Source organism: Echinococcus granulosus (assembly GCF_000524195.1).
Source record: "Echinococcus granulosus chromosome Unknown EG_S00015, whole genome shotgun sequence".
Taxonomy (NCBI): domain Eukaryota; kingdom Metazoa; phylum Platyhelminthes; class Cestoda; order Cyclophyllidea; family Taeniidae; genus Echinococcus; species Echinococcus granulosus.
Genome location: NW_020170395.1, coordinates 564,328 through 592,319, shown reverse-complemented (window position 1 = coordinate 592,319; position 27,992 = coordinate 564,328). Strand labels below are relative to the sequence as shown.

The 27,992-nt window shown below is 44.2% G+C and overlaps 3 protein-coding genes across 3 annotated transcripts; 1 reads left to right on the top strand and 2 right to left on the bottom strand. All coding sequences in view use genetic code 11, as the record gives it.

The window, feature by feature from the left end:
• Positions 1-2,240: 2,240 nt before the first annotated feature.
• Positions 2,241-6,468, top strand: EGR_03069 (Kinesin light chain; the record flags this gene model as incomplete). The annotated part of the gene is made up of 10 exons (XM_024492318.1): positions 2,241-2,441; positions 2,477-2,783; positions 2,829-3,054; positions 3,097-3,184; positions 3,227-3,328; positions 3,366-3,449; positions 3,632-3,802; positions 3,843-3,932; positions 4,191-4,396; positions 6,312-6,468. 10 exons carry the CDS (start codon positions 2,241-2,243, stop codon positions 6,466-6,468), a joined length of 1,632 nt encoding a protein of 543 aa, XP_024353244.1.
• A 4,124-nt stretch (positions 6,469-10,592) lies between these two features.
• On the bottom strand, positions 10,593-11,915 carry EGR_03068 (rRNA-processing protein UTP23; the record flags this gene model as incomplete). The annotated part of the gene is made up of 2 exons (XM_024492317.1): positions 10,593-10,913; positions 11,352-11,915. The coding sequence occupies 2 exons, from the start codon at positions 11,913-11,915 to the stop codon at positions 10,593-10,595; spliced, it is 885 nt and encodes a 294-aa protein (XP_024353243.1).
• A 3,690-nt stretch (positions 11,916-15,605) lies between these two features.
• Positions 15,606-27,163, bottom strand: EGR_03067 (Helicase domino; the record flags this gene model as incomplete). Its single annotated transcript, XM_024492316.1, has 19 exons — positions 15,606-16,238; positions 16,740-17,606; positions 17,764-18,093; positions 18,179-18,493; positions 18,624-18,822; positions 19,738-20,062; positions 20,202-20,506; positions 20,582-21,092; positions 21,320-21,517; positions 21,963-22,399; positions 23,084-23,276; positions 23,348-23,654; positions 23,982-24,371; positions 24,733-25,245; positions 25,322-25,552; positions 25,894-26,127; positions 26,204-26,344; positions 26,414-26,701; positions 26,780-27,163. 19 exons carry the CDS (start codon positions 27,161-27,163, stop codon positions 15,606-15,608), a joined length of 6,801 nt encoding a protein of 2,266 aa, XP_024353242.1.
• Between the last annotated feature and the right edge of the window lie 829 nt (positions 27,164-27,992).

The window sequence follows — 27,992 nt, the reverse complement described above, 5'->3', positions numbered from 1 at the left end:
ATTTACATCCGAACGCTTGAGCATATCATACTTGTGCAGAGATTTAAGGGCAAAGTACTCATTGGAAGACTTTGATCTCACGAGAGAAACCTCACCAAACGCGCCTGAGCCGATAAGCCGAATTGTCTCGAATTCAGACCGCGACAAACGGTAAGACTCGATCTTTTCCACAAGTGGTTTGACTCAAAACTTAGCATAAAGAATCAGCATTACCCGAATTGCAGAACTTAAGGCAATTTCTTTCATTCCGATGTTGTAACGAGCTACATTCATAATACAAACAGGTTAGAGTGTCGAGAAGAAATTCAACATTATAACTGTTAGTTTCGTTGGAAAAATTATTCAAGTAGAGCTGAAGAAGTTCTTCGTAGCGTTCTTTGATTGTTTTCATGGCTTATGCACCGTGGGTAAGGGAGAGAAGTGACCTTAGACACCTGTCCATAGAGACATCAAACGAAAAGGCAAATAAAAGGATTGGCGAACACACTGATTGTCGCGGTCTCAAAAAATTTGTTAAAACAATTTATGGGCAGAAAATTTTAACGCAAAATAAAATTTATTTTTATTACAATAAAGGAGTCGAAAGTTTCATTGTTTTATTTTTTAAATATAAAGAGGGCCTGGAGACCAGTGAATTACAATATCAAAATGAAATATTATTTTACTAAAAGTAGACCAAACAAACAAAAAATGGTAAAAATCATGGTAAATACACAGATAACAGAATTTTTTCTTTAAGCACCTAATAGTAATAGGCAATTGGAGCAATAAGTAAGATGCCAGCCTGATTATTTAGAGATATGCAATTTTCATGGAATGACGAAAAATTTATAGCAGATGCCTTCCTTGGTCCTGCTATTTAAAACAAAAATGTTGCTCGCTTATGATTAGAATCAAAACTTATAGATTTTCTCATATCGAGTTGCAGGTGAGCAAATGTACACCGCGTATGAGCGAAATTTTGAAGCGATTTAACTGGCCATAAAGCAAAATGCTAAACTACCGCAAATATTTACCTAAGCATTAAGTTCTGCTGCCTATGATATTTTTTGGTGCAGCGGTAAGGTAAACCCATGCGGCAGAATAGGTAGTAGTAACGTACAGAACAGCATGGAGGCTCTCGGTGTAGACCATGGACCGTAAGTTACTGAAGCGCTTATCGCGCTAAAGACACCTGCCTTTTTGGAAAGTAGCTATTCAAACATAGGGGAACGCATGTGAACATTGCCAGCTATTCAACACCAAGAATACTTTAACCGCTGGGGTTGCGCTTTATGTGCCATGATGCCTAAGTAAATGCAACGGTCTACTGGCTCTCCTGCAGGCCAGCATAGCCATCAATCAAGATTGCGGAGTAGATAAGGGGATCCTGGTGTGGGATAAGTCTACATTTTATCAGAACTTAGAAGGAGGGGAAAAGGAAATCAATTCTTACTTCCTGTGGCAAGTAGGCTTTGACCGCTCAGCCGCGACTCTAACGTGACCACCCGTCTCCCAAAAGACATATTCAAACATACGCATTTTAGTATAGTCGAAAGGTATACTGAATCACCCCGGTTATCTAAGCCAACACATCCTCCTGTTTAAGGGCAAATTTGAAGCCCTAACCTTTGCGTGTATGACACACTAAAAATGCGTGAAACAGTACATTCGATTTTTCATCACGAGATCCGATTTTTTCATGTTTCAAACGTGGTATGTCGAAGACCTCTAGCACACATTATATAATGTTATTCATAGCCTTAGTAAAGTCAAGATCACATGCTTGTGTGATTTTAGTTTCAACGATGAAATTACAATAGAGTCAAGAATTGCTTACCCTTACATTAAATTGTGATTTAGGGGGAAAATCATTAAGAGCTTTATACTCGTTGCAATGTCTAATTGCGAGCAAAGTAAACAGTTTTGTGAAAATCTGTTTATTTCACAAATGTGGATCACAGCCATGCAATGGGCTAAGTTTATTGTGTTTGGGTGGGTGGGTTCCCTTCACCCTCCTAAGCTACGTAAAATACCGCTTGAATTTATTATGATTTGTGATGCATTTTCTGTCACACTTTACTTTCACTCAAGAACTGATTATCTATTAGGTTTTTCAGAGCTCCCCGCAGTAGTGTCTGGGTTTGGATGCATCCTTTCCACTGATTGGCTCATGCTTCCGACGCCATAGGCGTGTTGTGTGTAGTTAGTGCGTTGCGCTACTGTACTCCGTTTCCTCAGTATTTCTGAATTATTGGAGCATGGATGATTTTTCACAGTCGGAAATAATGGTACAGCTGCGTTCCTCAATGAAAGTCCTTGACTCTCTCCGAAACGAGCACAAGACTACACTGAGAGAGTTGCTGAAGGTGGGTGAAACGAACGGCCAGCCAAAATCGCCTAAAGCTGAGTCATTAGAATTCTTCATAGATAAGATAGAACGAGCAATGGGTGACGGAGATGTATGTAGTTGTGTTCTAAGTCCACGTTCCTATAGGAGCTCCTTACAGTTTCTGACTATCTCCAAATTTCCGAAGCCGAGAAACAGAGATTAAAAGCTCAAAGCAGACGTCTCTTGCATGAAAATAGGTGGTTAAGGGAGGAACTTGCAAGTCTACAAGCTCAATATCGCCAAAGTCAGGTGAAGGTAGTTGCTCTGGAAGAAGAGATTAATAATCTTAAATTTGCCAATGAAATGGCAAAATACGATGCGCCTGACCAGAGTGGTCTTCCTGGTGGTGATGCTGGCGGCAAAGATATCAAGTCTGGCGATGTCCAGGATAAGGATGAAAGTGACCAGGATGGTGGGTTATTACTTGTAAACTCGTATTTGCTTACTTAAAATTCAGTTATGTCGTCTAGTCAAACAACAGTACTGTCGCAGATCATCAACAACTACGAGATTCCCGCTAGACTACGTACATTGCACAACCTGGTTATTCAGTACGCCAGCGAAGGCCGTTATGAAGTCGCAGTTCCTCTTTGTAAACAGGCCCTGGAAGACCTGGAGAGGACCAGTGGACGTGATCATCCGGATGTGGCCACTATGCTCAACATTCTTGCGCTGGTTTACAGGTATGCATTACTTCGATTTCTGTATTTCGTGGCTATTTTTAGGGACCAGAACAAATATAAAGAAGCAGCGCACCTTCTCAATGAGGCTCTGGTTATTCGCGAGAGGCATCTAGGTCCAGATCATCCTGCCGTATGTTAGAAATTTGCTGCTGAATTTCTGTCGTTACTTTAGGTTGCTGCCACTCTAAACAACCTTGCTGTCCTTTACGGAAAACGCGGAAAGTACATGGAGGCCGAGCCTCTCTGTAAACGAGCTCTGGAGATAAGGGAAAAGGTTTGTGAAATTGCTATTCCTAGCCATACCCTCCTAGGTCCTGGGATCAGATCACCCCGACGTTGCCAAACAACTAAATAACTTGGCTCTTTTATGCCAGAACCAAGGCAAGTATGCAGAGGTGAGTTAGTGACACTTTACTTTCTACATTGGGGTCCTAATAATAAAGTACTTCACTTCAGCACGGGAGTATAATGCCAAGCTTTTTAATAAAATCTATTTTTCATTTGACTATAAAACCCAGGTTTACGATTACTTGGTTCGAGCTCAACGTATATATGAGGAAAACGATGTGCCGCAAAGGGTCTTCAAGACTCTCACTACTATGGTGAGACTGTTCGTTCAGCGGCAGTGCATGAGATTGCTCCAGACCCTTACCATCTCCTCCCCTCATCGTCTAGTTGTTTTACTTGTTCTCTTCATCCCTCTTTTCGCATGCCTGGTGTTGTAACCGAATTCGCCGCTGAATTGCCTGTCTGCCTGCTTTCCTCGTCTGATCAACATTTGCGATCAGGTGGAACGCTACTACCAACGCGCCCTCAATATTTACACTGTCTGCCTCGGTCCTAATGATCCCAATGTCACCAAAACGAAAACCAATTTGGTATGTGCTTTTCCCTCTCCTTCCCTGCATGCCACTACTTACCACATTGAAAGACCCAAGCAATAAAACTTTCTCCAGTTTCTTTCGAAATGTCAGCTTTCAAAGCTGGATTTATGGCTGATGATAACTGGTACCCTCTACCCTTTGCATTGGCATTTGCTAGAACTGCGCGTACCTGTGTACATTCAGTTGTGGTGCATTCTGCATGCCTTTTGGTGGATGATATGGAAGGCGATCATTAGATTTCTGTCTTTGTAGGCCTCGGCCTACCTGAAGCAGGCCAAATACGCGGAGGCTGAGGCGCTGTACAAGGACATTCTTACCCGCGCTCATGAACTGGAGTACGGCAAGCTCACAAATGAGAATAAGCCCATTTGGATGTTAGCGGAGGACAGGCAAAACGGCAAGTGGGACCCCTCCCTCGCTAGTCAAGCCATGGCCCAACGCACCGCCCTCATGGAAAAGTAAGCCTGTTCTGATCTACATCCTCCTTAGTGTGCTAAAAATATTTTTTAATCTGATGGTATTGTCATTTCGAGGAATCTTTGAGCATCGGTGGCATTGTCGCAGTACTTTCCAGTCCGTTCTGGTAATTATAAAATCTTTGTATGCACTTTGTTCGCATCATTGGTTTACTACCTCTCGTTATCGTTACGTTCAATCGTCACATACCATTCGCGCTAACTAAATATCCCAACCGCTGATTTAATGACACGAGCACGACCGTCTTCGAGTATCGTTTCCTTTCGGTGGCGGGGTGGAGCAAAGCATAAATGATACAGGGTAACCAAATGAGTTCGTTCAGTTGCTTACATTAAAAAATAAGCTAATTACAGAAAGCTTTTTAAAACATCTTGCCTGCTGAAAATGCCGCATTCACAATCTATGATTATTTCCCCAACGGGATACAAGACTTCTGCGAATTTCACTTAAAAAACAATTTGGCACCAAGGGCAAAATATTCAGCCATGGCCACCTCTATTTTTCTCCTGGTTTTCTTTTCGCAGTCACTATCCATTTTGTATGTCTGTGTAATGCCGGGAAAAGGTATTATTATTACTTGAAGAAAAATGAGGGAAGTGCAGAGAATAAAGCAGTCTCCCATCGTAAAGTACAAGTTTTACGATATAGTTTTGCGGTACACAGTAAGGGATCTTGCGTTATCCAGGAATAAGAGGGCTTTTCTTCGATCGATTAACTGGTTCTGAGCATTCCCGAAGACTCTTTTCCTGCTTATGCTCGAATTGTATCGCATTGATTAGATAGATCAACCATAGAAATCGGTATAGATAATTGTATCAATATACTGACATATCTCTGCTTATAAGGCATGCTTGTGCACAGTCCCATGTACTTTAAAAGTTTCTACAAATCAAAAGGAATCATTACTGCGAGTCATACTGGGAACTGCGCGATCTTATCTGGTTAGAGGAGAGACCTAAGTTTTTTTGCGTGTGAATTGTAAGTGCGCTCCCTGTACCTACAAATCCCTATCCCATCCTGTGTCTGCTTGGACGATGGTGTGATTTTAGGGGCCGTGTTTTTGGGCATAAACACAATGCCATGTTGCGTGTTTGCACTCATAGGTTTTTATTTTTTACTAGCTCAGCTGCTTATTCTTTCCACCTTCGGGTCGTTAGTCAGCCCTCGCAGCAATTTTGCAATCGTAAAAGTATGCGGTGCTCAGGTTTATGCGCGTTCTGATGCTGCATCTGATTGTAGGTTTGGGCTTGCTTGTGCGGAGTGCTCACTGCAGCATTACACCTCCCCACGCTTCTATTGCTTACCGGAATCTTTTTTAGTTTCACATGAAAGTTTGCATGTAAGATTTTTTGATCACAGCCTCCTAATCCGGCTTTTCTACCTGGTAGTGGCTTGGACCAATTTTCATTCATTTTGGCCTTTTTTTACCGTCGTAGTTCTGTCAATTGGTTTCAGTACATTAAGCAGTGGCTTAACCAACGTAACTCTTCAAACGTGAGCTACCCATAGGATGCTCTCTGTGTTTTAACCTGATATGCAGTCTGACGTTTGGAGACTCATTCTGGGAATGCGTACTCGTCGATTTTGCACAGCAAAGCAACTTTAGCTTATGTATAGCAGATTCATCCAAGAATTAAAACAATTTTATCAAGCAATGATTTTAAAAGCACTAAGCGCTTACTTGAGCGATTTGTTGGGGGTTGATGTTGCCATAAACTCGATTTTAATGTGATCATTCAGTTCACCTGCGTATTGCGTTCCTATTTTACGGCTCCGAATTTTGTGCGGGCACTGCGATAGTGCTGCGGTTCACAATTGTAGTCGTTAGTCAGAAGGAAGTTAGCGGCGATGAGTAATTGCGAGTTAAAAGTTCTCATTTTTTCCTCTTTTCCACAGCCCCACAGTGGCTACCACGCTGCGAAATCTGGGCGCCTTATATCGCCGCTCAGGCAAATTTGATGCCGCCGAAGTCATCGAGGAGTGCGCTGGTCGCCCCGGCAAGGCGGCTGAGGTTGTTAGGCCTTTTGCCTTTTCATTTGTATTGATGCATTAAGTGGACTATGAAACAGCTCTCATTAGGCTCTTGAGTGGTCATGTCTGAGATATTTCTTTTTGGAGGCATAGGACGAGCATGGGACGATGCTCATGCGTTGACCAAGTTAAAGGCATGTTAGTCATTGCGTTTATTGTTGAAATTCTTCCTCTTTCTTGAATCCTCTAACTACGTTACCTATTTCCTTAATCAGGGTACAAAGAACAAATCATCATTCCCCCTGAAGAAGTAAAAACCCTCGTGCGTTGTTGTAAGTCCTGATGCATTACCTTTTGTCATTTTGGCGACCTGTGTCTCCTTGTAACTTGATTGGTCCGTTAAAATTATTAATTTCTCACATTTAATGATTATAGCCATGTAAATTCAACCCTTCCCATGCCTGAGGTGCGTATTTTCGCCCTCAGTGATTTATCCCTTCTGGTATTTTGGGTATTTGGTTTTTGCTATCCATCTGCTCAATCCAATTTAGTGGGTTCCATGCACCAGTCAGGCATTAAACGATAAATATCTAAACTATTTCACTGTAGTTCCCTACTAGATGTTGTTGATGCCCTGTTTCATGACAGCACTTGGTACCCCACGCCTATTTTCACGCAATGCAGTCGGTGGTGAAAATTGTCAAGTTTTGCTCTCCTCACTTTACAGAGGCAGATGATGGTGTCATTATAGCTAAACCCTTCTCCAGCTCATCTAAACTTGTTTGGTGATGTCGAACTTGAAATTCGTTTTCAAAATCGAGCTGGGTTTTCAAGCTGCGAATTGTACGCAATTAAAAGCCATGTCCATACTAGAATTAAAAGTAAGGTGTAATGTAGCCATAAATAGTGTTGTAGAAAGCCGGGCGAATTTTGGAGCCAATGAGCGAAGTAGGTGTAAAATGTTACTAGGATACTATTGTTTATCAAAGTGGGGCCTGTTACGTTGCCTTTTAAAGCACTAAAATTCAGATTAAATGATATCCGAATTCATCAAACACGTGACCGGGGCCATTTGCAAACACCAAAATGAAGGGAAGACCATGTCGTTTGATTCTTTTATTGTCGATGGCTAAGTCGAGTCTTATAGTTTGTGCGTTGTCGTGAATTGATTAACTGGCTTCCTGGCAGAACAGTAGTCAGTGTAGTGTTGGCGAAATTTCGCTGAAGTGCTAGTGCTAACACTACTTCTCATCCTAGGGCTTACCGCTTCTAAAGCACTGGAGCATCTTGCTTTTATTTAAACGGAGTAATTGTGTCTGAGTCATGTATAGATGCTTCAGCGGATAAATAGCAAAACACTTGACACCTAAACATGCATACACCCACCATCTGTGAAAGTGGGCATTAGACATATCGGGTGAATCTTGAAGCTCAAAAAATTTTGGGGGGTTGCACGCTTGATTGGCTAACCGTGGTGGCCAATGAAATTCCTGTTGGCTGTGATTTCTTTATGCCCACTCACGTACAAACTCTCCCCATGCTGGTCTGTGCTTTCCTCGTCCCAAACAGTCCAACTTTTTCCCCAACCTATCCTTGTTTCTGGGTTTTCGATTTTGGATATTTTTTTTTCTGCTGAGGTGACAGACTATACTTAATATCAATACAACACCCTTATCACGACCCGGCTACCAGGTCCATCAGCATCTCAGGATTGCAATTTGTTAGTGCAGATGTGAAAATGAAGTCAAAAGTTCTTCGCTCTTCGAAAACTACCTACAGTCTTTATTCCTACTTTAAGCACGAAGCACAGCCACTTTCAGAATCAAGCACTTCTTACAAACACAGCTTTTGCGTTTTTGATTGGTTAAATAAAATTGCGCGTGACGCTATGCTTTTGCGACGGTGTTAGTTTATGATGTTACGCTCCCAAATAAAAAAGGGCTTTTCTGATCATCAGGTCACGCGAGTAATCCGTTGAGCTCAGTCCAGTGGGACCTCTAAGTACGTACACGCATATCTGATCTTATGCTTCTGCTAAACTACCAAAGTGATCTCCTGATAACATCTCACGCGCAATCGGCTCTGCTGCATGTGTTTGTGTGCACTTTTTTTGTTTCGGCCAGAATATGTTACTTCTTAGCGTAGAAGTATGCAAGCATCAGCCGTTTGATACTGTCTGGAGAAAGCTGCGGTCAGTGAATATCAACTTTCTCAGATCAATTTTCGGCTATCCGTAGTGTCAATGTTCTTGATTGCTGGTAGTGTGGACGCAGACCGTATGTGCATCTTCGAATGTCTCATCAATTTTTCTTTTGATAAACATGCACCGGGTGTGAATTATCGCTGACTTTTACCACGAATCCCTCACATATGAAGTAGAACTGATGTAGTTGGTTAGTGGTCATCCTCTACTCTACTGCTATGATAGGAATTCATTCACCCTAGTCAATACCATCCACATGCTATCTTATGCATCCCAGCTCCTGACAGACTAAATTGCTTATTGTCTGTAGGACCCCGTTGATAAGGTTTGCCGCCGCCGCTGCCATCATCATCACTTGTCCAAAGGTTGTTAAAGAACGGTGAACCGCTGGAACGTTTCCGCACCGTTGCTACCACGACATTGTTACGCCCTTTTACTACGACAGTTTTTTTTCACACCCTCTCCTCAGCTCACTTCTCTGTGGGTGCAGTTGTCGTTGTTACCATCACATTCTCCTCTACACCGTCTCTCCCACTCAGGCTGTGCTCCTCACCATCTCGATGCCCCAAATTCTCGGTTATTTTCCTTGTTTTCAACCGCCGCCTATCCCATCCTACTTGTTTGTCTCTGTCGGCTTAATATGAAAACCCTTTTAATTTTGGCACGTGCGCGGCCCCCTTTCTTTTCTTTCCACTCCTCTCCCACTTTTTGAAGTCCTCAATCAATGCCCAACTTTCCCCCTTCGCGGCCCAACAATTATGAGCAATTCCTACTGCTGCATCTGACATCTTGGAGCAAATAAAAGCAATTTAAAGTGGAGTTATTCCTCAATGGATCTGTGAACCTGTTCGTATTTGAATGCTCGAGGCATGCGCTGAGGATGTGCTGATTATGCGGGGGTTAGTTACGCTAAGGCAGGCTGGATGGAACAAAATAAGCGCAGAGGACGTGTGACACATCGACGAGAGGTGTATCAAATTGAGGCACCACCCATAAATCTTGGGATTTGTGGCTGATATATTTTATCAATGGACGGCGTGCACCATTTCGACCCGAAGCTTGGTCCCAATGCGCTCTTGCACAATTGGCAAACATGGAGCGACCAATTTGCTAAGGCGGTAAGTGGTCAAATAAGCCGCGTACCGACTGCTGATACCGCAGGCTTATTCGCCCTGACTTTCTGTTTTGGCGATGGATGATGTAAAGGTCAACACGTTTAATTCTGAAATGAGGAGTGGCAGCACTTATAAGAATTTTCTCTGGTTCGCATGAGATTGACACAGAAGACTCGGTGTTTTTTTTCCCGAAGGGTATGCGTTCCTATACCGCCAATCGCAAACGGATTGTGCAGATTCAATTCACAGGGGATAGTGCGCGCAGATGTAGCAGTACACCAAAGTGGTGGCAATAAAAACGGGCCCTCGCATACTTGGCGAAATCTATCGTTCTCAACCAATGGGGTTAGCATTCCAACGAAGTCAACGTGGCACGATTATGACGGCAGCACTGACGTAAGGGTAGCTTTGACTCAACCAGGCAGGAGAATGGCAATTGGAAGCGCGCAGCTATTTCGGAATAGCGATGAACTCAATGCAACGTTAACGGTACAGGTCGGAAAGAGCTTGCTTTCAATTAAAAGCCACCTAACGCGGAGGCATTTGAAACAGTCGGGGTTCGCCTTATTCGCGCTTCTCACTATAATCTATTTTGAGGTGAAAATACTTGGGACTGTCTTGTTGCATTGTATATCCGTGTTTCGGTCGAGTTTTCCGAACCCAGTGAAGACTTCTTTCAAAATTGAAGCAATGAAAATAGCATACCCCCAATGGGTTGGAATTGAAAACATTAAAGATAGTGGTCCAAAAACGGAGTGCACGACAAATTCGCGAACTTTGTAAAATTACGATGACCTAAGTTCCACGTTGGATGCATGGAAATGGAGCATCATACCTGCCAGAGCTACCTAGTGCTAAAACGGCCAATAATTTGAGCAGGCGCATTATTTATACGTTGGTAATTGTGCCTGGAGAGAGGGGAGAGGACAAAGAGAGAAGGGTGGGTTGTGCGTTTACAGAAGGGGTTCCGTAGAGCTTTAGGACCTGACGCATTGCCCAGGTCTTCCGCAGAGCTCGATGATGCTTCTTCCTTTGTCTTCTTGGTTTCCCCTCGGAGGTGATATTGAGGGCTGTCACCATCGCAGCTGGTCGCTTCTTCCGACACGACAACGGATTCGGACCAGAAGGACCGCGTTTCTTTTTTCTGTTTTTTACGTAGTCATCCTTTCCTAGACCGAATTTTTCCTCGATTTGTTGGAGTCTTGCCAGCTGAAGGGATTCAATGAAATCAGATTAAGACCATGCACTTAGAAAAAATGCAATTAAGCAGGCAGATACGTCTACACTGAATGAAGTAAACAGTTACAACGAAGACAAAAGTAACGCGCGTCTTATGGATTTATGGCTACAAATAAGGAGATTATTTCCTCATACATATTTTCATTTTTCAGAAATTTCAACTCCACGATTATTTAATGAATTCTGTAATGTTGAAATTTGTTCTCAACAAATTCCAAACTGGGCTTGACTTTGGCCGATTTGCTTGATTACTATAAGATATTTCCCGAATAAAGTAAAGTTACTTTAAAATTAAACGAAATGAAAGCCACTAAATGCTTGTAAAATGATTGGGAAGGCATGGAAACTATGCAACCTCAATAACTTAATGCAGTATGGACCTTGCAAAGCATACAAAAATAGGCCTACTTCACCCTCATTAACCGCGAGGCTTTGCAACGTCAGGTTGTCGATTATGGCCTGTGTGGTTTCAGGTATTGGCTCAATGTTGATGCACCGCTGAGCGATAAACATTACAGGCATCCCAGGAACAGTGCGCGCAAGGGCCTGCAATTCCGCATCATTTGAAGCTAAAGCGAAAAGGAAACACTTTTCACCCTCTTTTAGCCTCCTGAAAGTTTTACTACGTCTTCGTGCGGTTCGTATCCTTTTCCGGATACACCAAGCAGCACCAAGAGCGGAATTGTATTCGTGCCGGCACTTAAGAAGGTAGAAACCCTCAAGGATCTTGAGAGCACCAAAAAATAAGGATCCAAGTGCTTGGCATTCGGCTACGACACACGATGATGTTACGAGTCGAAAACCACGCCCAACCATATTGGCAATGCTGTCCGATATATTTACATGATTTATAAGGGATTGTCGAACGAAGGTGTGATCCAAGAATATTTCGAGATTTTTCGCGGCAAGACCAAAACATCGCTCATAGATCGACAAAACTTTTGCAAACTGCCGCGACCTTCGAACCCTCATATTGCCGAAAAGGCGCCAAACAGGCACTGCTTGGCAATACAAACCGCTCAATAATCATTGGGCGAACGCAAACGAGTGAAATACCTCTTCGTTAAGCGGATTATTTGTAAACCACTAAATTGCGCACTTGGCAAGATTTATTCTTAAAGAGCCTTGCTAGTTGTTTTAAATAAGCATGCCGCGCCATAAAATATAATAGCCATTATTTTTGAACAAAAATAACTGATAACAGTGTAGGAAAAAAGTTAAGAGTTAAATTTTTAATTGATGTTAAAATTTGGATTAAATTTGGTGGTTTGTTGCACAGGGGAACAGCTGGGTAGATCTGGTTACTACGTTGCGCCTGAGGTTAGCAATGATTAAGCCTTGATTTTTGTAGTTTGATTAGTTTCTGACTTCGGTAACTTTAGGCGCTATGGTGACGCAAGCATTTATTTTGGAAGTTTTTTTCTTTACCATTTTATGCTTAAGGCGTATCACCTACAACGTGGGCACTAAGTGTTGCGCTTACTTGCAGTGCGTGGCGGTGCTGCGTGCTGGAGTAGCTGGATGTCGTCGGCGCGAAAACGAAATTACTAAACCTTTCTCCAACAACTGCCACGATCTGAGCATACTATGGTGAACCTTTTCAGGCGCAAAATACTTTAGAATTCGGATTACAACATACTCGTTACTACAGTTGTGAACTATTGTAGTTAGTGTGGACACCATTCCACAACACTACCGTTACTTTTCTTCTGGTAAGGGTGTTAGGTAGGCGATCGATTGATGCGAATTTCAAAGAAATTTGATTTTGAAATATTGATGGAGCTAGCAGGCTCCGGTATGATTGGATTTCACGACTTGCATACGGCAGCTATTGCATTGCTTACAAATTTTCAAGCAAAACCCCTGTACCTAGTAATTGAGGAAATAGTTGATCTCATTAACTGCTTCTCGTAAACTAGTCACCCATCATGGTCCCCATCGCGTATACCTGCCATTTGATACTTGTTAATGAACACCTGAATCAAACCTACAGCGTCATAAAAATTGGGGCCTTCTTTGACGAAACACGCGGTTACTTTGCAAGAAAAATAATGACCGTTGTAAGTGATGGTTAAATTTGAGAAATTTTCGTTTAGCTCTCGTGCATGACCTGTAGATAGAATTTGTGATGCTTACTAGTTAACGGACACCCATTCGCCTGAATCATTTGAATACGAATGTTGGCTGAAGTTGTGGTCATTCTAGGGATTTCTGTTTAACTATGGTCCCAAAACTGAATAATAGTTGGTGGCATTACTGAAGTATGTATAGACAGATCAGACATTTTAGTGATACAATGGCATCATGCAAAACATTCGTCTCATGTGGAAGAAATGGGCGAATATTTACAATCTTCTGTGGAATTTGAGATACATTCAATTTTAAACCCAGAGAAAACAGACGGAAAAGGAAAGAAAACATTTAGTACCAAGCGCAATGCTGCCAACCAAATATGATAAGATATTGCACCCCAAAGGTGTATTCAACGTTTAAGGTGGCACAAAATAGGGGTAGAAAAAAGCTATTCACAAAGGGGAACGGGGGAGGCACCTAAAACTAAGCCTGATCACCCTCAAAATCGTCAGGATTGGCTACTCGTTCAATTACGCTGCTGTGGTAAAAATCCGTGTCAGGCACAAATAAGTCAAAAACCATCCTAATGGGTAGTTTCAAACACCGAAGCAGAGGACCATAAATAATCAAAACTATATTTTTTGTAGTTTCAATTTAACAAACTTTTTTCATAATTTAACAAATGTGCGTATGTAAGGTCATAAATATTATTCGTTGAGTCGTCATTGAAAATGATTTATCACTTTCCCTAGCTCGAGTTTGTGCTTAGTTGTGTAGCGTATGGTAGGACTCCCGACGATGGGACAGTTTCTCCACCTTGCTGTTGATCCGTACCCTTCAAAAATGGCCGGATGATAACACGAATACCATCATCAGTCTCTGGCTCATTTGGCCTCTGTGGAGAGTTGGTACTTAAACCTATTAGAGCACTAAGTAAGAGGGAGGATACAAGTAAGTGTAGATTGTCGCTGAGCGGTGTGACTGGTGAGTTTATGAGAGGAAGTGGACTTAGGGAGTTCACAGGATAAGCGTAGGGTTCAGCGAGATAATCGGGGAAATGCATATTTTGGGGATCATTTACAATAGCAGGATCAAATAAAGGCGGAAATCCATTTAAATTATAGGCATGTGGCCTTGGCGATAGATTATGCGAAAAAGCTGGTGGATAGTTTCTGCAAATATTCGTTGGCTGCCGAGGTGGGAAACACGTGGCTTGCGGGTATCTGAAGTGGTAGTTAGCTTCCATACTTCGACGTGATGGCAGCGGTACGACAGACCTACAAAATTATGAAATGCTCTATTAATATAATTGCTTACTCAAAGGGAGATTGTGGGTGTGCAAACATTGGTTCTTCGATATTTTGGCTAGGCCTCATTGAATTTCTCTGGCAACTTCGTCTTTGTCTGGAACATGAGTAATTTTCCTTATGAGACATCTCCCACTGAGTTAGATGAAACGGACTGTCTTTAGTTGCACAAAATACAATGGATTGGGCGCTTCGAGGCGGGAGACTGCGTTACAGACAGGACAAGAAATGGCTATTTCGTCCTCAACCTGAGCAGATGTGTGAACAGCTGACCACAGCTACGTCAACCAATGACACACCGACTAGGATTTGTAGCGGCGACTACCCACGCAACCCAATTATCGATCAGAAGTTGGCCCGCCTGGTTTGACATGGAATCAGTCAATTAGCTTGCAAAATATCTCGTATCCAAAGATGGAAAATAGTCTATCCATGACCAAGAAAAAACATTTAACATTTAATTGTTGATGTGTAGCAAAATTATTACGAGAAAGAGTTCGTTTCGCACCTATTGTTAGAATACTGGGAGCATAAATTCAGTGCTTTACCAAAGCAATACGAATACTATTGACTTAAAAACAAAGAAACATCTGATTTCTAATCGCGTCTCTTATATCAATAATATCTAATGTCTACGACTGAGTAAAAGTTTAAGCCAGCCAATCAGCCTTATGTGCAAATCATTTTTTAACAGAATATGCCTACCCCTCGGACTCCAAGTAGTTACCCGGCCCTTTGCGGAGCGCACTGTCAATGTCTGCTTCCATGGCTTAACTTCCCAAATTCTTACTACTGGGTGGTGCCAAAACCTGCCTCAAAGACTACGGGTACGACTCTGCAACCCGCTGCAGAGATATACACCCACCCGCTGATCCAGGCGAAATGCCACGCCAATAGGGTGTTGACTGAAACCTATGGAGATGAAAGACCTACGGAGTAAAATTGGTTGGTACAGGTACCGCTACTAAAACTTAATTTCCTACGTCTGAAATATTTACATTAATAAACACAAAGTTATCACCCGATCAAAAAGATACCAATTTTCCCCGAGTACGTAGAGGACAGAAACTAGCGCAAAAAATACGCAAAATCATCTATCTGTTTACATTTTCGTGCTGGTAAAAAATTTATAGAAATGAAGAAGGGAACAGGAGGAGTGGAGTTTGGAGCAATGCCACTATACAAGTAAACACACAAGCACACATAGATGGGCAAACACCCCTACACCCTCGTGCGTTAACAACACTATGTACAGAAGAAGTGGAAGTGTCACTCTCCCTCCCTAGGGTGGGATTCTTGGTGGCAGAATGCGAATCGCGTTGGGGGCGGTGGATCGAACCACCCGAATGATCTTTCTTCCCGGGAGAAGGGTAGTGGCAGCGGCGTTGGTAGTGGCAGCAGTGGTATTGACAGTTGTCGAGGTGAGGGCGCTGGTCACACGAGTGAGGGGTGGGTTTAGTCGGATGATGGGACGTGGTGCAGATGGCATCACAGCCTGTGGCTGGACCGCATTCGAGACTTGAGACGCTCTACGCACGACCTGTACATACTTCGTAGGCGGTTGAACTGGCTGTGTGATCCTCTGCTGGTAAACCTCTCCCGAAGAAGTCTTCAACTGCCTTGTAATGACAAAGACAGGTTGACTTGAGGGACCGCTAAGAACTTGTCGGAGCGGTTGCACCGAGTGCGCTCCATTGGAGAGGGTCTGTACGGAAACTGTGGGCTCTTCCTGAACAACCTGAGTTGGTGAAACAGATGGGGGATGGTATTGTCGGGGCGGGGCGATGTTAGCCGAGCGCATTGGAATTCCAACGGTAGGTCGGAAGAAGGACTGTAGTCGAGGCTGGGGATTCAACGTCAGACGATGACGCGGCGTATGACACCTTACCCGTGGACGGTATTGCGTGGACATTGGCTACAAAGTAGTCGTTTAGGTCATCTCAACGGTATATTTACACAAGAATATGCAGTATTTTACCAGACTACCTGATATCGACTCAAAACCTCCTCTTCACGAGCTGGGAGTGGTGGGTGCTTGAAAATCGAGGTTTCGTCCCGAGGTTCAACAGCAGTTTGCATGAGGCTGTTAAGAACCTTCGAGTTGTGTTGTAGCATTCCACTGGGACTCACCGGTTGGTGATACAAACCGGGACTAGGAACACCGATCGGTCCAGAGAAGGGCGAAACGTATGAGGCATTGGAGCTTGCAGGGGAGTAGGTGGCGTCATACCGCCGATAATATTGATAAGGGTTTGACGACTAATGTGAAGAACAAAAAAAAACATGTTAGTGCTATCTTAAGAATACCAACAACATGAGTGTAAACAGAGAGGATAAGTACTCGGATAATATTTGGCGTCATTCTAGAAGAAGGTCGTGTACTTTCAGGACCCAACCGCCTAGTGGGCTGAAACACCGCAGGGGGCGGTCGTCCGCGTTGCCCAGCTCTGACTGCATAATTTTCTACCGAAATCATCGAATCCGAGCGCACTGAAGTGGAGGCAGAGTCTTCCATATCGTCAGCGTACAGGGAGGATGAGTAGCGCCGCCTTCGTTTCGGATAGGTGACTTCAGCCCCTTCAGGTCGCCAGTAATCAGAGGGACGTCGTCGTCCTCTCATCGAGATTGAACTTCCATTGGTAGTCCCACGGCCCCGTCCTCGACCCCTTCCACGCTTTGGTGGAAGCGCTGTGGTGAGGGCGGAGGAGATGGCGAAATCTCGTCGACTAGGAACGGGAGACGGAGACCAGATATCAGTGGCCTCCGGTTCATCTTCATCCTCTTCCTCATCCCAGTCCACATAGTCGGGGATGGGCAGTCGTCTACGACCTCCAGCGTTGTCGCGGTACCGCGCGTGAAACCACGCTGCTCTGTCCACCGAGGACTCATCGTTATCTGGAGACGGACGATGTAGCCGAAATCTGGCAGTGGTAGAAGAGCTAGTATCGCTGTCTCGACTGCGGATAGTGGAACGTTCATTGTCTACACGACGTGCAGCACCCCGTCCAATAGACGCGGCTCCACCACGGATACGAGGTCCGCGTCCACGGAAGTGTCCACCACCACGACCTCGTCGACCCCTTATACCACGTCCTGTCATCCCTTCCATCTCTTCTGCCCTCTCGAGTTCACCTAACTCCGCCAGACGCGCGGCCTCCGGATCGTAATCGGGATCACAGTAGAGAATTTCGTCCTCCTCTAACTCTGCTCGCTCCTCGTCCGCTTCGTGCAGGGCTTTTAGAGTGTTCAACTTCCACTCCTTCTTTGATTCCTCGATTTGTGCCTAATAGATAGCAAGTGCATATAAGTTATTTTAAGCAAAACTAGTGACATTGTAATTTACTTGATGTGCCGAAGGGAACGGAGAAGACATTAAATGTAGTAATAACAACAACGATTACGCTTTTGGAATTGACTTTAGGATCAACAAAAAAGCTGACCTCAAACTGCTCCAATTCCAGATTCAGTGTATCGTCCTGAAAGCTCTCCAAATGGTTGACTCCGAAACGTTCAATGGGCCGAAGAAGAGACTCAAACTCAGCCAGTTCGCGTTCGACCATGGCCTCGGGGGTAAGTGCGTCTGAGCCAACGGCGGCATTGGAATCTATGGCGTTAGCCTCCTGCTGCCGCTTCTTGACGAAACGAGCCAGCGGATCCGAGGTCGAACCCTCAATGGAGGGAGCCGCGTCAGTGCCTGATATCTTCACATCTCCTTCTCCAGACTCCGCGCCTTCAATGGGTTTAGATTCGTCAAACTCTTCCAGATCAGCCTGAACCAAGAAAGAGGGCCGTTTTGGCGAGTAATAATTGAACCACATTGTGGGGGACGAAGTCAGTGATGGTTAAAAGGGGCACCTTAGCTTCATCAAGAGCGCGTTTGGCCGCCACGCGATCGTTCTCATCATCTTCACAGGCATCCAGTGCGGCGACCCACTGAGAGTCCGTGATGGCGGCTTGGTTGGAGGCTGCTGCAGCGGTGGATGACTGCTGTTTGGCGTTGAGGAGGATCGAAGTGGCTCCCTTCCACCGAATTTGACGCCCACTGCGAGTGGTCAGGAGAGGAGGTGAGGGGGGAGATTGAGCTGCACTATTCTCCTTCGTTCCCTCCTCAACATCGTCTGCTTTCTTTGTCCTTGCTGCTTCTCTCTCTTCCTTGTCTTGAAGTAGATCCTGAAAAGTGAATGTGCACATGGAAAAAAACTGTAGCTCCGATTCTCCAGATGGACAATTAAAGTGGTCGTAACATACACTATTCGTAAATCTAGAATAAAGGAGTTATTCAAAGAAACGCAATGTATACCAGAAGGCCGGAGGGTTCAGCGAAGAGATCGGAGATGATGCTTTGTTTGAAGAATGCCGTAGTAAATTTGCCGCCCTCGATGGCAACATCACTTAGAAGGCGCTTTTGGTTGGCCTTGCGAAGAATATTCTCCTCCACTGTGCGCTCACTGATGAGACGGTAGATGTGCACATCGCGCGTTTGACCGATTCTATGACATCTGCAGCGGGCACAATTACGAGGAATGAGTAAGTGAACACGGAGGGGAATATTAAGATGAAGAGGAAGAGGTAGCTGATTAGACAGATAAATCAGGCATTAATGATTACGGGACTAAAGGAGGCACAAGGCAAAATGGATTGGTAATGAAAAGGGAAGTTAATCGGACAATGACGTCAAAGATGAATTACATTAAAACTAGTAGTGGCTGACTGAGGTGATGATTAATAATAGCGAAAGTGGGGATCTATATTACTAAATCCATGAATAATTAGCACCACTTAGTGAAATGGCGCCCAAAAAAACATCACAATTATAATGAAATTAACCGAAAAACGTATTCATTGCCGACATTTAAGAAGGAAACAGTATGTCATTTAATTGGTAAATCGGGGGGGGGGGGAATAACAGCGTTTCAAACGAAAACCCACAAAAACTGGGAAACAGAAAAACATATGAACCGCAAATGCCTCGACGGCCAGCTATCAACCACACCGTGCTTAACAGCAGCGTCAGTGGTTAATGAGTAGACGGTTAGCTAAGCACCAAACGCAAAGTAGTACGGATGGGTCACAAAACTGACATTGTTAAAGAATGAACGAAACAAAAGAAATTAGTAAACATAAAAAGTAGGCGTAAAAAGGGTCTTAAAGCCAAAAATCTTATCCTCAGAAAACAGAATAGATATAATGGAAATGGAAGATAACTCAAAAAACATTTTCAGTTTTCGGAATGAATGCACCTCTAAAGCTGCCTGATTCCAAATTGCAGACATGCGCGAGTTTGGTGGAAAAAAGATTTAAAAGCACGATTCGCGGCATAAACTTTCGGGCAGAAGCCAAAAAGTTTGAATGCACCAATTCGTTACAACACGACACAAGATCTAACTTAAGCAGATATTGGCGTATAAACACACCTATCCTGAGCTTGCGCATCCATCGTAGGATTCCAATCCGAATCGTAAAAAATGACGGTATCCGCACCGGTCAGATTGACACCAAGACCACCGGATCGGGTGGAGAGAATGAAAACAAATATACGCGAATCCATGTTGAAGCGCTCCATGAGGACCTGACGCTGTTCCACTTTCGTCGTACCATCTAGCCGTAGATATCGGTAACCATGGTAAGCCAAGAACTGCTCCAAAATATCTAACATACGCGCCATCTGCGTGAATATCAGCACGCGATGCTCGTCTGCATAGAGCTCTCGCAGCAACAGATCCAGACGCTGCAGTTTTCCTAAAGGAAAGTGGGCGAGGTTAATCAGTCTACAATCGTAAGCCATTCATACAATAAATCATTCCCAGGCATTCCTCTTTTATGCTAGCTTGACATAACTCGAGGTAAGAACAGAATCATAAAATGCAGGAGCACTCACCACAGTCGTATTGGATAAGTCTCGGGTCGGGAAACTGGAACAAATGGCTGTTACACACCCGATACAGCTGAGCAGGCATCAACCAGGAGCGGAAGGTGAGGCTATCGCAGGCACAGTGCACTTTGGCCAGTGTGGAGTTCTTTTTGTGGACAATGCAGTGCTTGAACACTCTCGCTGCCTCGAGGAAAGGTTGCAGGATGCCCTCAAGCACTGCCTCCTGCTGCATTTCAATGCGGTGAACACTAGCACACGAGGTGTGGAGACGAACGCCTGATGAGATCGCTGATGGAGTAGTGATAAGAAACCTTAAAAAAATAAAAATTAGTTGAATAACGTCCGAGCTATTGATAGGCCAATGTTCCTAAGGAGCGGTAGCCCACTTGTCAAAATAACCAGAGAAGTACTCCAGACAATCGACTGGACTGAAGAGCATTTGTCTGAGGGCTTTGGAAGACACCGTGCGAACAGGAAAAGCAGCTTCAGGCCCGTAAAAAGCCTGCAAACGTTCTAATTCAGCTGCTTGCAAACTAGGAGCACCCATACCACCAACCACGAAAGTGGGATGACGGAGGTAGGTCGGAGGACCGTCGAAGTCATCGCAGGCTCGTTTATCGGGCCAGGTTCGGAGGGCGCGTTGGCAGGCAACCCAGGCACCGGTGGCGAAGTGGGTGGGTCTCTTGACAGGGCGGCATATGACGGCAGAGGTAAGAAAGTAGATGAGGTCAGGAGTGGGAATGGAGGTGGTCTCGAAGTTGGGGGTTCCGTAGGGATTGGCACAGCGACGCTCGTTCACACGTGCCAGGAGGGAGATACGGTGTTGACGCTCGATGTGACGCAATCGGAGCACGGATTTGGGAATGCCTGCGTCCCAGGGATTGGGACGGCGTTGGGCTAGGAATATCGAAAAAGCCCCAATTTAAACATAAATCATAAATAAAAAGCTACTCTATACCGATAAATGCAAACGCTTAGAGATTTGCAATGACAGCAGGTAAATGGTCGACTACCTCGAATATATGAAACCCCTTTGAGCACAGGACGAGGAAGAATAGGGTAAGGTAGCTTTGTTCCAGCTAAAAGTGAACAAAAAATTTACTTGATTGGAGTAACTAACCTACCAAATACACACGGAGCTAAGTGCAAGTGCCTACAATGATAGTATCCATCCACTGACTTAGCGATCTCTTCGTTCACTTCGAGCACAACGGAGCGAGACAAAAAGACGAGAGGCTGATGCCGTCGACCTGAGCAGGAATCGTCCACTTTCAGGCCTTTCCGTTTCTTCAGATCGTTGAAAAATTCGCGCTGTCTCGAAACTAGTAAATGGAACCATAGGCATTTGAAATACGAAAAAGGAAGAATTACCACTGCAACGAGTCAAAGGTTGGATTACTTAGAAGGCGGAATTCTGACAGGGATTGTGGATGCCGATTTCAATGAAACCTCACTTGTTAAAAGTGCACGTAGTCATAGTTTCTATTTCTTATAAACAGTTTTACATTACCAAAGTGAGAATAGGGAAGGTACGATGAATTGGCAAAATAACAAATCAACAGAAACAATCAGGAGCGAATATTCCGATTTACACACTTTTTTCACGAGAATTCAACTGCCAAAATAGGAGATAAGGAGACCCTATTGGAACGAAAACCAAGGCAAAGTGTAGATACTACGGATTTGTTCACGCAACAGTTGTTAAAAGTTATGGGCTCATAACTTAGTCTGTCACACGAAAACCAACAGAAGTGACGCAGAACTCACCAAAATCAACAGGATCCGAGTCCTCCACCACGGAGATGAGACCAGGTTTAGCCTGGAGCTGGTGCACCCGGCGCGCCACAAAAGCAGGCAAATCGCGGGCCATTTCGGCCAGATTGGCCGTCTGACCGAGGAGACGAGCAGCGGCACCGGCACGGTCGAGCCAATCGAGGCTGCGGGCCTGAGTCCACGCGGAAGGTGTGCCAGGATGAAAGGTCACGAGGAGAGGCTGCGAGGCCTGTGCCACCAGACGCGGCACCTCCAGCCGCACCTCGCCATCGGCTATGTGGAAGGGCGAGGTGATGGGTCGTGGTTCAAAGAGATTTGGGTGGTTGCAGACCTTGCGTAACTGCATCAGAATGTTCATGACGGAGAGGAACTGACCTGACGCCAGGGTGTCCTTCGTTCTACAGTGTGCAAGCCAGGTATACAGGCCAAAGCTGCTATGATTAAGCAGTACCATAGAAGTTCCTTAACATTAGGGAGTATGGGAGAAAGGTTTCAACCGGTGTGTTTACTCTAATGGTTTTTTTGCAGTGGGTACCGGAACTTTATCAGATGGCCCCATATGAACAACCAGTTACAAACGCGAAAATTACGCAACACCAATCTGCAAAAACTGATAAAACAGCCAACTTATTTGTGGAGAATTGGAACAGAAATTTGAGATCAAAATGGGGATTTTAAAAGAAACTATCATTAAGCAAACTGAAAATTCTATCAATGGCTAATCCGTAAAAGCTCATATAGTCAGTGAATAATCAAAACACAAGAAACAATCACGTCACTTGTTACAATGAAATGGGAATAATTTACTGATATAACTTTATCAAATTCTAATAGAAAACGCCAGACCTACTCCAATTTGAAGTGTCATGCTGAGCTTATTACTTATCTGGAGGGGCACCGATGCTCTTGACCACTTTATTGAATAAGCCACTGATATGCAGAGCAAAGGAATAGAAAGTTCTAGTGCATGACTCAGAAAAAGGGAATCTACCAACAAGGAATTTGACGTGCATGCCTATTCAATGAGCACAACGCTTTTGATCCAATCTAATTACGTTTCGAAAGAAACAAATAAACCATATTTCGGAAGTAAATATGATATGACCGAGACTTACGTCGATAGAGACATGAAATCATCGTAGAGGTAGCGTTGGCGCTTCGAAAGACGACAGAGGATGACATGCTCGTACTTCTTCGGCATCTGACGTTCAACATCCTCCTTCAGGCGACGCAAAAGGAAGGGTCGAAGGACCTTGTGCAACCGCATCACAAGTTGCTCATTGTACTCACTGTTTCCCTCGATCATGCCTAAAAAATGTTATCGCCTGTTTAAGATACATTATTATATTACAAGAAAACGGGAAGCGCCATCGACAAACCTGTGAGAGGGGACGCAAACCATTCTTGAAACTCCCGATGCGACTGGAAGATGTTCGGCATAAGGAAGTGCATGAGAGACCAGAGCTCCATAAGGGAGTTCTGAAGGGGTGTTCCAGTCAAGAGGAGCCGTCGCTGACTGTTGAAAGTAAGTAGCGTCTGCCAACGTTGAGACTTGAAATTCTTGATGTTCTGAGCCTCATCCAGAATCAGGTACTTCCACTTTTTTCGTTTAAATGCAGAACTGTCCTGAATCGCCAACCGATATGATGTGATGCAAACATGGAACGCGTTTGTCTTTGTCCAGCCCTACCAATCAGGGATAAAAGATACTTAAATACAATCCCTTCAGGATTTTAAGCTATATCCCAAAACATCCGAGCGACTTAATCACACCTGAAGCGTGTGCATACAGGCGTTGCGTGAACATTTAGGCAGCAATGTTACGACCTCCGTGCTACTAAGTGTGCGTATTTGTGGCATAGATTACTTACTATCCACGGTGATGACCTTCTATCCAATCATAGTAAATACTGGATCTAAATTTTTCATGTCTTCTGGCACTACACGTTAGAGGGTACTAGTAACTTCATTTATAACGGTGAAGAGAGAATAAGAATCGGATGAAGAACAAACCTTTCGTTTGGCCTTGCGCTCCTTGGCAGAGCCAAAGTAAGTGAGAATCTTAAAGCCGGGACACCACTTCTTGAACTCCACCTCCCAATTAAGGATAACAGAGTTGGGCACAACAATCAGATGCGGTCCCCAGATGCCCAATTCGCAGGCAAGGTAAGCGAGCAAGGCAATAGTTTGGATGGTCTTTCCTAGACCCATCTCATCTGCAAGAATACCGTTGAGACGCTTCTGATAGATGGCCACCAGCCAACTCAGCCCCACCACCTGGTACTCTCGAAGTGTCCCCGCCAGCAGGAAGGGTGCCTTAACTGGCTCTGCCACTGAAGCTAATGTGTTGCCTTGGGGCTGTGCACTCATCGCCACATCGGCAATTGCCCTCAGCTCTGGATTCTAATAAGTAGGAAGGATTAAGAGAAAATCAACGATAGTCTTGTGGTCGTGTCGAACATTTTTATCTGGAAGGGTTCGTGCCCAAGCTGATCAAAGGGACTGAATTGCATACAGTTGCCTTCAAATAAATGATTTGGACTTTAATAGGTCCTTACTTTCATCATTTACCGATGACCTTAGCGGTCAAAAAACCAGAAAACATCAGCTCTTCAGGCCTCAACGCTGTCAACAAGATGCTAAATTCACCACCAACACTAAAGTTGTGCAAGAGGATTGACAGATAACAGTAAAACTGGATTCCGCATCTTAAGAAGTGGAAATGTGAACTGATATTTAAAGGAGTTAAGATTTTTGGCCTCACATCAGGCATGGAAGAATCGTTTTTCTCCAGATTCTCCTTCTCATCATCCGAGAGCAATTCCTTCAATCCAGGTTCCTCTACCGCTTCCTCATCATCCCCTTCCGTTTCAAAGACAGATGATGTCTCAGACGAGGATTCACTATCAGAGGTTCCAGAATCGGAGGCACTATCAGTGGCTGAGCTGGTGTCTACAGTTGATGAGGATGATGACCCCAGAGCATTACTTTGCTCCTTCCAGTGGGTCAGCTGGTCCGACTTGAGTCCGTAACGAGCCAACAGCTCCTCTATCGACATATCGGCTTCAGCCTCAAGTTGGGATACTTCTTTCAACTCGCTTCGTGATGGCCCGTTGTCACCATCATTATCTTCATCACAATTGTTTTCGTAATCGCGTTTGGCCCTCCCGCGTGCTTCCTGTTCAGCAACCATCTCATCATCGGTAGAGCTCTCGACCACTCTGTTAAAACGGCCGTCCGGACGACGCTTCTTTCTTGGCGGTATTTCATCCTCCTCCTTTTAAAATAGGAAATAATTACCACTGCACTTAAACTTGCTTAATGACACAATGACTCAGGTGTGAACTACTCACCGAAGAAAGCTCATCAGCTCCGCGCTTTAGCGCCATACACCCAGCTTCATGAAGTTGCTGAAGATGTTCAAGGTAGCCGGGAGGAAGAAGGTCATCGATGGAGGCCTCAGCTTCAGCACAGAGGGCCGCCACTTCTCTAGACTCATCCTCCTTCGAATCTGCGTCTCGACGAGCCATTTCTTCTTCCTTGGCGATAGTCTCTTCATCATCAGTGGATTCATCCTCGTCAGCCTACCAATTCAGTTACATACCAATCTTAGAAACAAAATCCGCTGCTGGGAGAACAGAGCTTATAAAATGTGCATAAAAACATCCGTTAATAAAATCAGCCATGCTCTAGCAAACTACGAAGGAGTATTAGAACTAGCGCCATGTTCATTCGACAATAATAGTTACCAACATTATCTTCATCTTAATTGTAAGTAATTTCAAGTCCCAAGAACTGGGCTTACCGTCATAGCTATGTATCAACAGCGTCATTAAATCGCTACAATTTTAATAAATGTAAGTAAGCATTTCAGAATTTACTTGGTCCCAATAACTGCGCCAAGAATGGCCACTGAGACACTTACTACAAACTCAGCATCAGATTCTTTGGAAGGCTCAGCCTCCTTAGCCTTTTCATTTCTGGCAGTTTCCTTATCAGAGGCCTCCTGATCGGTGACAGTGGGCTGTTTGGCTCCAATGATACCCTCTGTCAGCCACATTGTATACCTTTCAGTAGTCTCTATTACGTGACCCAGGTGAGTTGACATGGCCTGCTGATGCCGGGCAGTCAAACGGGCCTTCTGTTTGGTTTGTACAATCTACATTAAGAGAGAAGAATGAGACATCAGACACGCGTGTAGAGAGGCACTTTGCTTTAGAATACAAACGACTCACTTTGTCCATCTGCCGCCACCAATCCCGCACCATTCGGGCGATCAGAGCACATTGTTTTCGAATCCGAGCGGCTTCGTCCCGCTCAGCCTTGAGCGAGCGTTCCGCTTTTTCTTTATACACCTTGAGTGCAGCGTAGGCGAGCTGAAAAGAAAAAAATAGCTGCCAAGGTGGAAAGGGGGAGCATGGCGTAACGATTAAAAGAGGATTTACCTTTTTGGCGGTAACCTTCTTCCAATGACGTTCCTTTTTGAAATCCTCGGCGAGCCATCGCATCTCAGCGAACATGTAATCCAAATGGTCCTTGGGACGAATCAACTCTGGTGGTGGAGCAAGTGAAGAAAGTGAGGGTTTGGCATCAGAGGAACGCTGCTTGTCGTCACCAGAAAGTGAGGTGGCGTCTCGCGACCACAGACCTAACCGCTTGAACTCGAGTACCCGTTTGAGTGTCTCCACCTCTTTCCGCACGAGAACGGGTATTGCTGACTCATCCACGATCCTCTACAGAGGAATAAAATTGCAAAATAATTTAGCAAACAAGTTTTTAGAGGTCAAAACGACTGTGAAGAGTCATCATACCCCAAAATCCTCATCTGAGTCATCGTCCATGTCATCAACTTGTGAGCTGTCAACATGAATTGGGAACATTTCATGCATTGGCAAATGACCGGACATAAAAGCGCTAATTCCGTTAAGATCGTCGGCGTCAAGATGACCGGAAAAAAGAGCGTGCATGAGATCCTGTGGACGATCACGCCGCCAGGACTCGAAATCAGTGAGTAAGCCCCCGCCCTGAAGGTAGGTGAGTTCCGCAAGGAACTCATGGTAGTGCAATTTAACACGATTAAGTCTCTTCTTTAAAAAGGCGACGACCTTGACTTTTGAATCTTCTAACGTTAGGACAGATGGTCCCGAAGTCTGATCCACGTCAGATGGTGGGGCAGGTTGAACATTTGCTGACATTTCATTGAGCCACCAAAGCCCCTACAAAGACAAAAAAGGCTTTAATGAAAAGAAAAAAAATAGGGGACAAAAGTGGAATTAAATGGATAAAGCCAGGAAGAACAATAGACCCGAAAAACGGAGTGGAAAATGCGGTAATCTATAATACACTGGAATGAAAAAAATAACGGATAATAAAACAACCGGCACAATTACAATTTCTACACTTAAATTTCACCTAAACCATGCAAAAATTGAGTGAAAACAGGCTATTTAATGCACACGAGACGATTTTCTTGCTTGCATATTACTCGTACACATCACTAAAAAGAACGCATTATCACCAAAGAAAAATAGCAGGAGTGAACTAATTATACAAAATCTAAAAATTTTGTACCGCACGTACAGAGAGAACAGCACTTTAACGCGCATTTTCGCAATATGACATACCCCGTGTGTAAAATGGGAACATATGAGCCTTGGAGCAAATGAGCCTACTAAAACAAAATCAGCATTTTGCAAATTAGATCCAGTAAAAAGAGGAAACATTTTGCCTTAAGTAGCCTTTTTGCATATGAAGTAAGTATTTTATCTTTTTGTTTTCGGTAAAAATTTGTTTTGTATGCCAAAGCAGTGTTCCGTAAGGAATACACAAGTAGTCTTGACGATCTTGCGAACCGTTTTGGAGCCACAAATAAATTTCATCATCGAATAATGTCTGCATTAGCTTTTTATACGCACAAGGCAACTTTACTCCGGTCCCAGTAAGATTCTATCATACCGCATTTCGGATACAAAATGCTTTAGTGTGAATAGCCTCAGTGCCCTTAGGGTTAGCTCAAGTTGTAGT